This window comes from Pristiophorus japonicus, chromosome 17, assembly GCF_044704955.1.
Source record: "Pristiophorus japonicus isolate sPriJap1 chromosome 17, sPriJap1.hap1, whole genome shotgun sequence".
In the NCBI taxonomy this organism is placed as follows: Eukaryota; Metazoa; Chordata; class Chondrichthyes; family Pristiophoridae; genus Pristiophorus; species Pristiophorus japonicus.
The window spans coordinates 32799261-32814105 of NC_091993.1; the positions used below are offsets into that span (position 1 = coordinate 32799261).

At 46.4% G+C, this 14845-nt stretch overlaps 1 protein-coding gene across 3 annotated transcripts in view; it reads right to left on the minus strand.

Annotated features, from left to right (window-relative positions):
- The window catches only part of zwilch (zwilch kinetochore protein), a 43223-nt gene that overhangs the window by 26463 nt on the left and 1915 nt on the right, over nt 1-14845 (minus strand). For all 3 annotated transcript variants that reach the window (XM_070858583.1, XM_070858581.1, XM_070858582.1), the window contains exons 3-7: nt 14353-14448; nt 12829-12947; nt 11253-11452; nt 10657-10736; nt 7359-7514 (exon numbers count right to left, since the gene is read on the minus strand). In XM_070858583.1, the coding sequence (XP_070714684.1) occupies nt 7359-7514; nt 10657-10736; nt 11253-11452; nt 12829-12947; nt 14353-14379 (582 nt within the window). In that variant the 5' untranslated portion in view covers nt 14380-14448. The remainder of the gene's footprint in view (nt 1-7358; nt 7515-10656; nt 10737-11252; nt 11453-12828; nt 12948-14352; nt 14449-14845) is intronic.

A 14845-nucleotide genomic window follows, 5' to 3' on the forward strand; every position in this document is an offset into this window, starting at 1 on the left:
GGGAGTAGAAGGGGGGGGAAGTAGACGGGGGAAGTAGAAGGGGGGGGAAGTAGAAGGGGGGGGAGGGGAAAGTAGAAGGGGGGGGGAAGTAGAGGGGGGGGAAGTAGAAGGGGGGGAAGTAGAAGGGGGGGGAAGTAGAAGGGGGGGGAAGTAGAGGGGGGGGGGAAGTAGAAGGGGGGCGGGAAGTAGAAGGGGGGCGGGAAGTAGAAGGGGGGGCGGGAAGTAGAAGGGGGGCGGGAAGTAGAAGGGGGGGGGAAGTAGAAGGGGGGGGGAGTAGAAGGGGGGGGGAAGTAGAAGGGGGGGGGAAGTAGAAGGGGGGGGAAGGAAAGTAGAAGGGGGGGGGGAAGGAAAGTAGAAGGGGGGGGGGAAGGAAAGTAGAAGGGGGGGGGAAGGAAAGTAGAAGGGGGGGGGGGAAGGAAAGTAGAAGGGGGGGGGGGAAGGAAAGTAGAAGGGGGGGGGGAAGGAAAGTAGAAGGGGGGGGGGAAGGAAAGTAGAAGGGGGGGGGGGGGGGGAGGAAGGCTGAACGGGCCGGGCCCAAGATTTCGGGCAGGGCTCGTCCCCAGCACCAGATTTACAGGTTGGTGGCGTTGGGTCTGGTCGGGTCCGGGGTCGGGAGCGCGGGTCGGGTCGGCTCCGGAGGGGGGTGGGGAGGCGATCGGGAGCACAGGTCGAGTTGGGGGGGGGGGGGGGGGGGGCGGTCAGGTTGGTTCGGGTAAGGGGGAGGGAGGGAGCGCGGGTCGGGTGGGGTCGGGGTGGTGGTGGGAGGGGGGTCGGCTTGGTTCAGGTCGGGGGATGGGGGGGGAGGGAGGGAGGAGGGAGGTCGGTTCGGTGGGGAGGGAGAGGGAGGTCAGGTCGGGTGGGGGTCGGGGAGCGGGGGTTGGGTCCAATCCGGGGGTCGGGGCGGGAGTCGAGTCCGGGGGCGGGAATCAAGTCGGGTCGGGAGGAAACAGGAGCTGGGCGTGGGAGGCAGCCTTATCCACGCAGCCCCAGTGAGGCCATTCGGCCAGGGCTAGGGGCTGCGTGCTTCGGGCCCCTCCCACACAGTTTTGGGCGCCTGGAGCTACTGCACATGCGCGCCCACTGTAGCGCGCATGTGCAGAGGTCCCGGCACTGTTTTCAGCGCAGGGACCTGGCTCCGCCCCCTACAGCTCGTACTGCGCCGCGCCCGGCTCAAGAAGACCAGCATGGAGCCGGAGAATCTAGAAGTTTTTTTTAGGCGCACTTTGTGGCGTGAAAAACGGGCATCCAGGTTGGGGCTGCGCTGTTCTAGGCAAGGCCCGAAACTTGGGCCCTTAATTTCTGGGACATAAAAACCTTGTTATTGATAAGTTTAGAAATTGAAAAAAACCAAATTTCAACAGACAAAGCCCGAATGGGAATCACAGCCATCCAACACCTAAACTAAACTGAGATTTGGCAATACATTGGGTAAAATGGGAACATCCGCAAAGCTCCCTACAAAGACTCCTCTATAAAAATCTGCTTTAAAAAAAAATTCCGCCTCTTTCCCTCAGGCAGGAGACTTGCTTCCAAACATCTGACAATGCCACTGTGTAACTGATCCTTTAAGAACTCAAGAAGCGAGACCAGGAGTGATTCTCTCCCCACAGCACAGAAACACTAGTCTTTACCCAGCACCCTGGTGACACAGCCAAGAAGGAGTTTAGGAGAACACAGTGCAGATCTTCCACACGGATAAGCCATTGCTCTGCAGAAACAGGCATGATAAAGTGGAGGAGATTATCACCATGGGCAACAATTTCCGAATGGCGGAACAGAATTTTCTGCTACACTGGCAGACACCTGGGCTTTCAAAAGGCTTTTTGACAAGGTTCCACACAAGAGATTGATGTGCAAAATCAAAGCACATGATATTGGGAGTAATATACTATTGTGAATAGAGAACTGGTTGGCAGACAGGAAGTAGAGAGTCGGGATAAACGGGTCCTTTTCAAAATGGCAGGCAGCGACTAGTGGGGTATCGCAGGGCTCAGTGCTGGGACTCCAGCTCTTTACAATATACATCAATGATTTGGATGAAGGAATCGAGTGTAATATCTCCAAGTTTGCAGATGACACTAAACTGGGTGGCGGTGTGAGCTGTGAGGGTGACGCAGGGAGGCTGCAGGGTGACTTGGACAGGTTAGGTGAGTGGGCAAATACATGGTAGATGCAGTATAATGTGAGGTTATCCACTTTGGGGGGCAAAAACATAAAGACAGAATATTTTCTGAATGGCGGCAGATCAGGAAAAGGGGAGGTGCAACGAGACCTGGGTGTCATGGTTCATCAGTCTTTGAAAGTTGGCATACAGGTACAGGAGGCGGTGAAGAAGGCAAATGGTATGTTGGCCTTCATAGCTAGGGGATTTGAGTATAGGAGCAGGGAGATCTTACTGCAGTTGTACAGGGCCTTGGTGAGGCCTCACCTAGAATATTTTCAGTTTTGGTCTCCTAATCTGAGGAAGGACGTTCTTGCTATTGAGAGAGTGTAGCGAAGGTTCACCAGACTGATTCTCGGGATGGCAGGGCTGACATATGAGAGACTGGATCAACTGGGTCTTTATACATTGGAGTTTAGAAATCGCACGGGGTAGCCTTGAGGAGGAATTCATAGAATGCATACGGGATTGTTTCTTAGAACAGTATGTTACAGAACCTACAAGGGAGCAAGCTATCTTAGATCTGGTCCTGTGTAATGAGACAGGAATAATAAACGATCTCCTAGTAAAAGATCCACTAGGAATGAGTGATCACAGTATGGTTGAATTTGTAATATAGATTGAGGGTGAGAATGTAGTGTCTCAAACGAGCATACTAAGCTTAAACAAAGGGGACTACAGTGGGATGAGGGCAGAGGTGGCTAAAGTAGACTGGAAACATTGACTAAACGATGGCACAATTGAGGAACAGTGGAGGACTTTTAAGGAGCTCTTTCATAGTGCTCAACAAAAATATATTCCAGTGAAAAAGAAGGGCGGTAAGAGAAGGGATAACCAGCCATGGATAACCAAGGAAATAAAGGAAAGTATCAAATTAAAATCCAATGCGTATAAGGTGGCCAAGGTTAGTGGGAAACTAGCAGATTGGGAAAATCTTAAACGACAGCAAAGAATGACTAAGAAAGCAATAAAGAAAGGATAGATTACGAAAGTAAACTTGCGCAAAACATAAAAACAGATAGTAAAAGCTTTTACCGATATATAAAACGGAAAAGAGTGACTAAAGTAAATGTTGGTCCCTTAGAAGATGAGAAGGGGGATTTAATAATGGGAAATGTGGAAATGGCTGAGACCTTAAACAATTATTTTGCTTCGGTCTTCACAGAGGAAGTCACAAAAACCATGCCAAAAATTGCTGGTCACGGGAATGTGGGAGGGGAGCACTTTGAGATAATCACTATCACTAGGGGGGTAGTGCTGGACAGACTAATGGGACTCAAGGCAGACAAGTCCCCTGGTCCTGATGAAATGCATCCCAGGGTATTAAAAGAGATGGCGGAAATTATGGCAGATGCATTCGTTATAATCTACCAAAATTCTCTGAACTCTGGGGAGGTACCAGCGGATTGGAAAGCAGCTAATGTAACGCCTCTGTTTAAAAAAGGGGGCAGACAAAAGGCAGGTAACTATAGGCCGGTTAGTTTAACATCTGTAGTGGGGAAAATGCTTGAAGCTATCATTAAGGAAGAAATAGCGGGACATCTAGATAGGAATAGTGCAATCAAGCAGACGCAACATGGATTCATGAAGGGGAAATCATGTTTAACTAATTTACCGGAATTCTTTGAGGATATAACGAGCATGGTGGATAGAGGTGTACCGATGGATGTGGTGTATTTAGATTTTCAAAAGGCATTCGATAAGGTGCCACACAAAAGGTTACTGCAGAAAATAAAGGTATGCGGAGTCAGAGGAAATATATGAGCATGGATAGAGAATTGGCTGGCTAACAGAAAGCAGAGAGTTGGGATAAATGGGTCCTTTTTGGGTTGGAAATCGGTGGTTAGTGGTGTGCCACAGGGATCGGTGCTGGGACCACAACTATTTACAATATACATAGATGACCTGGAAAGGGGGACAGAGTGCCGTGTAACAAAATTTGCAGATGACACAAAGATTAGTGGGAAAGCAGGTTGTGTAGAGGACACAGAGAGGCTGCAAAGAGATTTAGATAGGTTAAGCGAATGGGCTAAGGTTTGGCAGATGGAATACAATGTCGGAAAATGTGAGGTCATCCACCTTGGGAAAAAAAACAGTAAAAGGGAATATTATTTGAATAGAGAGAAATTACAACATGCTGCGGTGCAGAGGGATCTGGGGGTTCTTGTGCATGAAACTCTTTCAGAGTCTACCTACAAAACATAAAACATTAAACCGTGCCACCCGACCTGGGTGACACACCAGACATTTACAAGGCCCTTTTTTTCCTTTTTTTTTGTGTTTTTCTTTTTTTTTCCTTTTTTTTTTTGGCCACTAAAATCACAATTTTCCAGTGCCCCCTATAAAAGGGAAGGGGACACTAAAAGCACCGGCAATTAAACTTTAAAACGTAAAATCAAATTAAAATTTGGTTGCCGGGCGTGATGATGCACTCCAGTCCCTCCGGTGCCCACCTCTCGCGGAAGGCCGCGAGCGTACCGGTGGACACCGCGTGCTCCATCTCCAAGGACACCCTGGACCGGATGTAAGAGCGGAAGAGAGGCAGGCAGTCAGGTTGAACGACCCCCTCGACCGCCCGCTGCCTGGACCGGCTGATGGCACCCTTGGCCGTGCCCAGGAGCAGTCCTACGAGGAGGTCTTCGGACCTACCCGCTCCCCTCCGCACAGGGTGCCCAAAGATCAGGAGAGTGGGACTGAAGTGCAGCCAGAATTTCAGGAGCAGCCCCTTCAAATAATAAAACAGGGGCTGCAACCTTGTGCATTCCATAAAAACATGGAACACGGACTCTTCCAGACCGCAGAAATTGCAGGCGGCCTGGGAGTCCGTGAACCGGCTTAAAAATTTGTTGCACGGCACTGCTCCATGCACCACCCTCCAGGCCAAGTCCCCGATGAATAGTGGGAGGACCCCTGCGTAGAGTGCCCTCCATCGGAGACCCCCGCCTCCTCCGGACGGCAGGATGGTACGCCATGGCGTGTCCGGACGGCCGGCGAGGATGGCAAAGTTGAGAGTGTGCAGGAGCAGCTGGTACAGGAAACCCCTCCGCGCGGAACTGAAAGGCACGGAAGGGATTTCCCCGAGGCGGCTCAAGTTGTGAGGCGCCGGCCCCCGAGGGAGGTTCCGGGGTTTGGCGCCGATGAGGAATCCCGTCCGGACGGGGGTCAGTTCGGACGGGATCTCCCCACGTGCTTGAGCCTCCTCAATGCACCTAACGGAGTCAGGGCCCAGAGCTGTTTTTAGCGACTCGATGGCATCGGCCGCGTGGCGGACATAGGCAGAATTTAGGCGCCGCGCCAGCGTGTCTGGCGCCATCCAGCCCGCTCCTCCGCCATCGAGCAGGTCCCTGACCCTGGTCACCTCACCAGCCACAGCCCTCTCTTCCGACCGCCACATAAAACCTCGGTCGTGGAGGTACGGATTGCCGAGCAGCGGCTCCTGCAGGACGGCCGCCACTCCAGCCGGCGGAGAGCTGCGCCTGGTGGAGACTTTGTTCCACACCCTGATGAGTTCCTTGTAAAAGACAGGCAGCTCCCGGAGGGCGGTCCTGACACCCCCCAAGTTCACAAACAGGAGCTGCGTGTCATAATTGAGGTCGCGCTGCTGGCGGAAGAAATACGTCGCCAGAGCACACCACTTAGGAGGGGGCTCGACGTAAAGGTATCTCTGCAGGGTCTGAAGACGGAAAGTCGCGAGCTGGGCGCTGACGCACACCAACGACTGACCGCCCTCCTCAAGCGGGAGACTCAAGACCGCAGCAGAGACCCAGTGCTTCCTGTTGTTCCAGAAGAAGTCCACCAGCTTCTTCTGTATCTTGGCGACAAACGCAGGGGTAGGGGTCAAAGTGACCAGCCGGTACCACAACATTGCGGCCACCAGCTGGTTTATGACTAGCGCTCGACCCTTCTTGTGCATGAATCCCAAAAAAAAAAGTTTGCAGGTGCAGCAGGTAATCAGGAAGGCGAATGGAATGTTGGCCTTCATTGCGAGAGGGATGGAGTACAAAAAGCAGGGAGGTCCTGCTGCAACTGTATAGGGTATTGGTGAGGCTGCACCTGGAGTACTGCGTGCAGTTTTGGTCACCTTTCTTAAGGAAGGATGTACTAGCTTTGGAGGGGGTACAGAAACGATTCACTAGGCTGATTCCGGAGATGAGGGGTTACCTTATGATGATCGATTGAGTAGACTGGGTCTTTACTCATTGGAGTTCAGAAGGATGAGGGGTGATCTTATAGAAACATTTAAAAAAATAATGAAAGGGATAGATTAGATAGAGGCAGAGAGGTTGTTTCCACTGGTCGGGGAGATTAGAACTAGGAGGCACAGCCACAAAATATGGGGGAGCTAATTTAAAACCAAGTTTAGAAGGAATTTCTTCTCCCAGAGGGTTGTGAATCTGTGGAATTCTCTGCCCAAGGAAGCAGTTGAGGCTAGCTCATTGAATATATTCAAATCACAGATAGATAGATTTTTAACCAATAAGGGAATTAAGGGTTACGGGGAGCGGGTGGGTGAGTGGAGCTGAGTCCATGGCCAGATTAGACATAATCTTGTAGAATGGCGGAGCAGGCTCGAGGGGGTAGATGGCCTACTCCCGTTCCTAATTCTTATGTTCTTATGAGTGGGGATCTCATAGAAACATACAAGATCCTGACGGGACGGGACAGGTTAGATGCGGGTAGAATGTTCCCGATGTTGGCGAAGTCCAGAACCAGGAGTCACAGTCTAAGGATAAGGGGTAAGCCATTTAGGACCGAGATGAGGAGAAACTTCTTCACTTAGAGAGTTGTTAACCTGTGAAATTCCCTGCCACAGAGAGTTGTTGATGCCAGTTCATTGGATATATTCAAGAGGGAGTTAGAAATGGCCCTTACGGCTAAGGGGATCAAGGGGTATCGAGAAAAATCAGGAAAGGGGTACTGATGGAATGATCAGCCCTGATCTTATTGAATGGTGGTGCAGGCTCGAAGGGCCGAATGGCCTACTCCTGCACTTATTTTCTATGTTTCTATGGGATTGAGTCAGCTGCCTGCCCTGGGCAAGCAATCGCATGGCATCAATAAAAGACACACAAGTGGGGGACAAAACTACCCAAAAGAACACATACTGCTCATCGTCATGGTATATGTGATAGCAGCCCTAGTTTTTATAATGATATGTACAGTAAGAGAAGCTAATATCGTAAGTTTGTTTACTTACTAGTGTGGCAACTGATGTAAGTGGTGGGGTTTCTAAGATTTTCTCCACATTGTTCCAAGTGAAATCCACTGTAATGTTACTCTGGGACTCCATAATTGTATTTTCCACTACAGAGGCACCAAGCAGATCATACTGTGCATAGCCCTTGGTCATTACCTGAATCAAGACAATAAGCCCTTACACTTTAGAAAGAGTTATATCCTAATGTTTTTCCCCTCAACTTAAAATATCTTTCCCCGTGCCCTCTTTCAGGTCTTCCCACATCATGTATTACAGCCTTGCCAAGAAAGCAGGAAGGCTTCTTGCCAGCCACTGAGAGTTACACATTGACCCAGAATGGCCCAACCTCTATTCCCATGAGGAAACACTGAACTTCCATTTGTCCTCTTCTCCCTTTGAACCACATCTGTGGTCAGACACCTTCAGTGCGTGGAACTATAGACACACTGTCACAAATAGGGAGTTTCAATCACATTTCAGTCATAGGAAACTCTCCATGTACTTTTATACCATCTCAGAATTAGTTTGTCACTTTAAAATTTTGCTTACTGAAAAAAATCAGTCTGGCTGAATACACAATAACGCGCGGAGACTCAGATGAAATGTTATGAGTGAGGAAGATGTCAACAGCTCCACTCCATTGTGCTGCCATGCTGAAATGTGTCAAGTAGTTTCTTCCTCACTGTCATAAATCGAGACAACACACTAACCCAACACTGTCCTTGTCCATCACCCACACATGCATAATTTCCAGCAGAGAACACTGCATAGCAATCAGAAGCAGGAACCTTTACTGAAATATCGCCTCCCTAACCCAGGAGCACTCCCACTAACTGTGCTTCTACTAAAATGATCAAGATTAATCAAAGGATCTTTCTGGTCTTTCTAACTTACCCATGCACAACCAGTGACCCTGAAATGTTGGTATACTGAAAAAAAAGAAAGACTTGGCTTTCACAACCTCGGGATATCCCAAAGTGTTTTACAGGTAATTAGTACTTTTGAAGTGTAGTCACTATTGTAAAGTAGGAAACATGGCAGCCAATCTGCACACAGCAAGATCCCACATACATCAATGTGATAATAACCAGATAATCGGTTTTAGTGATGTTGGTTGAGGGATAAATATTGGACCCAGGACACAGGTGAGAACTTCCCTGCTCTTCTTCATAATAGTGCCATGGGATCTTTTACATCCACCCGAAATGGTAGACGGGGCCTCGGTTTAACGTCTCATCTGAAAGACGGCACCTCCGACAGTGCGGCGCTCCATGAGCACTGCACTGGGAGTGTCAGCCAAGTGCCTGAAGTGGGACTTGAACCCACAACCTTCTGACTCAGAGGCAAGAGTGCTACCCACTGCTGCGGTTAACACCCAAGAACTGTGAGGTCTTAAGTTTTTAGTGCAGGAGTGAGATGAAAAGGTCAAATGCCAACCTCAACAATGATCTAACTGACAAAAGCAAATGGAAGTTCATTTCTTATAGCAGAACTTTGTTTTGAGGAAGTATAATGGGTTTGTGACCAATCTACTGAGAATGTTTTGGCAAATACAGCACCACTGTAAAAGGGTTCCACTGCTGACAGATCAGATTCCAATTTCATTGGTAAAAGCATTTACACTCTTCATCTCAGGAAACTAAGCCTGAATACATTGGGCTCAAAATTGGCCAGGAGTTGCTCCGTTTTTTTGGGAGCAACTTGATTTTTCTGGAATATCTTAAAAATCCCCATCTTGCACATTCAATTTGCGCCAGTGTAAGTGAGTTGGGATTTTTTTTTAAGTTTAGTTTTTTTTCCAAAAGGGGGCGGTACCAGCCACCTATACCCATTTTGGCCATTTAGGCCACTTTGGACAGCAAATAGTTACTCCAAACTAACTTAGGCCAACGTATGTGGCCACTTGTGAAAATCCTTGTAGAGAATTAAGAAATCAGTGCAGGTAGGTACATCGGAGACCATTCGGCCAGAGATAGGGAAGGGAAGCGAAGAGGACCTTGCAAAGTACTAAACAAAGCACAACAAGTAGTAAGCATTCAAGAAGACATAAAAACATTCAAGAAGAAATAAAAAATAAAACTAAATCCTACTTTCGTATCAAAACTCTAAACAAAGCACAAAAATAAGCATTCAATAATAAAAAATAGAAAGAAGCGGTGATGACCTGCACCTAAAGCACAAAGACTTACAAAGCACTAAACAAAGCACAAAAAGTAATAAACATTCAATAACAATAAAAAATAGAAGCAAGTCCTACCTTCATCTCAAAACACAAAACTCTGTTCATCTACACTCACCAATTCCTGGTATTGTATTATTGATGTACAAAATTCTAAATAAATGACACTGCTCTCTGAACAGCACTTACTTACAATTTTTCATTTACAATGCAGTCCACAGCCGGCCCGGCCGGTGCGGGAGACCATTCAGCCAGGGATAGGGGCAGCGAGCATCGGGTCCTTCCAGTACAAGCTGCAGGACGCGCTGGGGGTGAGGAGCTACTGCGCATACACTCTAACGCGCATATGCAGATGTCCCGGCACTGTTTTCAGCGTCGGGACAGTAGCTCCGTCCCAGATGTACTGGCCAAGCTGCGCTAAGCCCCGGGAGAGGCAACACAGCAGCCAGAATCGGAGGACATTTTTTCGGCGCCCTTTTCATCGTACAAAAGCGGGGCAACTCCAGTGAGCACGCCAAAAATCTGCAGGGGCCAATTTTGAGCCCATTAAAACTACCCTTTGACGCAAATGTTCTTCTGTGTCCTGGCCAAAATCTATCCCTCAACCAACTCCTAAAATAGATGATCTGATCATTATCACATTGCTGTTTGTGGGAGCTTGCTGTGTGCAAATTGGCTGCCGTGTTTCCCGCATTACAACAGTGACTACACTTTAAAACTGTGTAATTGCCTGTAAAGCGCGTTGGGACATCTCGAGGTTGTGGAAAAGCAACGCAAGTCTTTCTTTTTATAATTTAGTACACCATCTAGATATGCTTACAATCCCACAGTCTAACAAATCATACTTCCATAGAAGTCACAGCTATTTATAATAAAAGCAGAAGATGGCAAATCGGAGCACCCAAGAGGGGAAAACCCAGGTTAACATTTAGGGTACATAATTGTTGTCAGAACAGTGAAGCGTGTTACAACAAAGGTTCTGTACCCAAAACCTTAGCCTCCTCTTTTCAGATGTGGATAGACTACTGCATATTTCCAACGTTTTCTGTTTTTATTTTAGAATTTGCAGTTTTACCAAAGGTATTTATAACTGGGGCAGTGGGGGAGGGGAATACATACAGCAGTACAAGGATGTCTATCCCTGTGAGTAGTTTTCAATCGTTCTATGCTTGTGAAAGAGCTCTTGTCGACAATCGGTCCTAAAAGAATGAGAAATAACACTTTGCAAATAATGTTCAACGCAAAGCTGGTCTATGCTCTGTCCACTGACGTTAAAATCTAGAACTGTAAATCATTTCACATGATTCAGATCCTAATTATCGTTGATAGGCAGGAAAAACAAGCACGCAGGGAAACTTTACAACAGTTAATGTGGAGTCTCTAGTTTATCCAATTGTTCCATTAGAGTTTGGTAATATAGATATATAAAATATATTGTTGATTGCCCATGATGAGTCAAGATCAAGTGTAATCTTTAGGTGGAACCGAGTTGGAAGGTGAGAGGCAATTGCACAGGAATACTGTAGTCCCATTTTAAAGTCATATTATATTCTGTCCTTATTTTTATATTTCCATTACAAATTCCAATATCCGCATTTAAAATGGAAACTGTCTATGTAAACGCCAGGCTGCAATTACACCCTCCCAGTAGTGATGACTGAGCTAATGTTTAATACAACTCTTTTATTAAAAAAAGGGCTATTTTGACATCTTACCGGTGCATGTGACTATATGGAAAATTATTGAGGTAACCTCTTTCCCAGCTTTAACAGGTTCAGCTCCCAACCAAACAGTGCCTTCAGCGTCAGAGGCATCACATCTAACCCACAGCAGAGGAAGTGCAGTAGGTGCACTGCAGTTGATCACCTGGGACATGTGTGGATTATGCGCCAAGGTGTACCAGGAAACCAGCTGTCTGCAAAGAGGAGAAAGAAATAGATAAACATTACAGATGAAAAAAACAATACAACAGGCATCAACAGTATATACACGGCGTAAAAACTATTCAGGTGAATTTTTGTGCTAGTCCAAAAAGAAAAAGGACACCATTACTGGAAATGAAAAACTTTTCTAGTTTTGGCAACTACTGACAGTGTGGAGACCTCCCAGGTTAGGTGTAGAGTAAAGATCTCTCTTTACCCCAGCATTATGTCTTGTAACACTACCAATTCAGTGTGGAATTATAACAACAACTTGTATTTATATATTGCCTTTAACGTAGTGAAACATCCCAAGGCACGTCAGAGGAGTATTATGATAAAAAATTTAACACCGAGCCGCATAAGTAGAAATTAACGTGACCAAAAGCTTGGTCAAAGAAGAATGTTTTAAGGAGCATCTTGAAGGAGGAAAGAGAGGTAGAGAGGCAGAGAGGTTTAGGGAGGGAGTTCCAGAGCTTGGGGCCCAGACAACAGAAGGTATGGCCACCAATGATTGAGCAATTATAATCAGGGATGCTCAAGAGGGCAGAATTAGAGGAGCGTAGACATTTCGGGGGGGTTGCTGGGGTGGAGGGGATTACAGAGATTAGGAGGGGCGAGGCCATTGAGGGATTTGAAAATAAGGGTGAGAATTTTGAAATCGAGGCGTTATGGCTAATATTGCATCGCAGATTGGCTCACACCGGGAACTGCGTTAAAACTGCCCCCAAGACTTTCACCCCAGCAGATAGCGCTCAACAGAACTTGCAAATTGCTGCCATTAATCCTTCAACGTACTTATCGCCAACTATCAGTGACATGTAATGTTAGATTATCTGCCTTTGGCATGGCTCTCCTCACCCTTCAGATGCAATTTAACCTCCACATACAAATTGATTAAGTGAACAGAAGAAATCACTGCCTCTTTAAGACTGTTCCAAGTTTACAGTAGTCATGTGATTCCTCCCCCCCCACCAATCATACAGTTCTCAGTTTTACTCAGAGAAAGCATTCCTTCAAAAAAAATGTTTTTAAATATGGAAGAGTTTATAGGGAGAAGAGGGGGATGTTCCCTTTAATTTTTTTGTGAGGCCCATTCAAAATACCACGCAGCCCGGTTTTGCACATTTAAAAGCCGGTGAGCTGGCTGCGCAAGAGCATCAGAGCGCTGCAGGGCCGCACAGCTTAACGGGAACATTACTCACAAGAAACCCGATTGGATTTTTAAAGTGCACTTTATATGGGTTGGGAATCTGAGAGATGGACAGCGTTTCTGCAAGACTGTTGTGAAGCAAAGAGACCGAGAATCCAGTTCTTTTCATCAATATATATTATATATGCTACTGGCTTGTGCCATTACTTTGACTGTTACCTTGCCTTCATGAGAGAGAGGGACAACAGCCCCACATTCTCTTCTAAGTTGCTAGAGGTTGCATTACTGTTGTCGTTATTATAAGAGTTTTCCATGTGGTCCTCATCCACTTTAAGTGGCTGCAAGAAAAGGGAGAACTGCAGTCAGGCCAAGCAACTGGGAATACACAGGCAGCATGGCTGGAAAGCACAGCAAGAAGACTCAGAATTCCCACAAAAACTCCAAAACTCATTCTTCAGTTGGGACCTTAAACATCGATGGGCTATTCAACTGTGAAGATGGAGGAGAGCCCAGCGCAATCCCATCCTCACCAGATGTTCACACATCTGCAATCCACAGCAGGAAACCCAGCCAATTTGTATCCTCCCTAGAATAGCGATACTGAGGCAAGTTCTAGTGTCACTAGCACTGCCTCACCCAAGATCTGCCAACTCAGACATCATACCTGAATTTTTCCTCTATCACACAGTGTAACTGCTCCACTAAACAATGCAAGAAAACTCAACCTGGAAGCAAAAAATTATCTCTCCCCTCCTTTTTCTTTCATTTTTTCTTTAATATCTTCCCTAGCTCACTTTAAAATGTCTGTAACCATATATTGTGGGTGATTATTCCCATCTCTCTTCCTTCATTCTGCTTCCTCCTCATGAGCAATCGGCAGCTGTCACATGGCAATGTCCAATGCTGGTTCTTTTATTGTTCCCATTGGCTGAAAAACAACCTCAAATTCTAGTAAACCAGCAGCCTGAGGCAGAGAGGTGACAAGGATAGAGGGTTGGAAATGAAAGGGCCAAAAATTGCAGTCCGCCCAAAACATTTTTAAACGAAAGTACCTGGTGGTCCCGGAGAACCGAACACATCCGGTCCGAGGCCTAGATGCGCAGCCCAGCGCAGAGGCCCACATATTCCAGGAGCGTATGCACATCCTGGGGTCACGTGGGCCGGACCAACCAATGAAAATGGCGTATCCCCCTTCACAGTAATGGTGAGTTCCGTTTGTTTTATGAATGGGGATACCCCCAAAAATGCAAACATTTTAAATAAATAAGAAAAATACTTCACATATTTAAAATTAATTGAAATTGAATTGAATTAAATGTTTTAGACAAAAATTTATCGTTTTGAATTTTTAAAATATGTTTTAGTCGGGGTCAAAATAAACTCACCCTAATGCATAGGGTTTTTAAATATAAAAATTATTGATAACATTTTATTTTTCTATTTTTTTAAACTCTTACGCTGGTAAAAACATGCCTTATGCTTAGTTTTAAGGACAATCGAGAAGAATGCAGCTCCTTGCAACAATTCCTTTTAACTTGCTGGAGTACTGAGAATCTAAAGGGCACAGTCACCCAGTAAAGCCCCCCCCCCCCCTCATCCTTACTCCAATCTTAATGAGATGATAACGGGCCTCAAATTATACCACTGGAAGCCCACTATCGGCATACCTACAAACCGAGCCTCCTGTACATGTGCTTCAGTAAATTACTGTGAATTATATTTTACTTAACTTTACATACTTACTGCTCTTTCTGCTATAAACATGGGCATTGTCTCCTTCCAGAAAGCGTGCAAGGGACTTCTGTTCACTTCACTTACAAAATGCACTTGGACATCATCCTGTAAGATAACTCAGAAGCTGAAAACCTCAAAAACAAAATCATATCGAATCTCAAAAACAAAATCATATCGAACCTTCCCCACAAACAATGGAGAGCACAGTACTGACAAGGGGAATAGTTCAGTAGCATAACTCTAATTTGATGTGCCAGAGTTGTAAAGCACAAGATGGGCATAGGCACTTCCGTACATAACAGGGTGGGGGAAATTGGGAAAAAATCAGGAGGAATGGTCACTGCAGGCAGCTTTCACGTGTATGAACTTACGAATCACAAATAAAACCTCCTGGTATCTTGGGAGGGGGAATACCACAAGGAGATTTGAAGCGAAGGAGGCTTTTAAAAAAAAAAGCAATTCCTTTGGCTGTGATTGAGCACATTAAAGTGGAAATATGCAT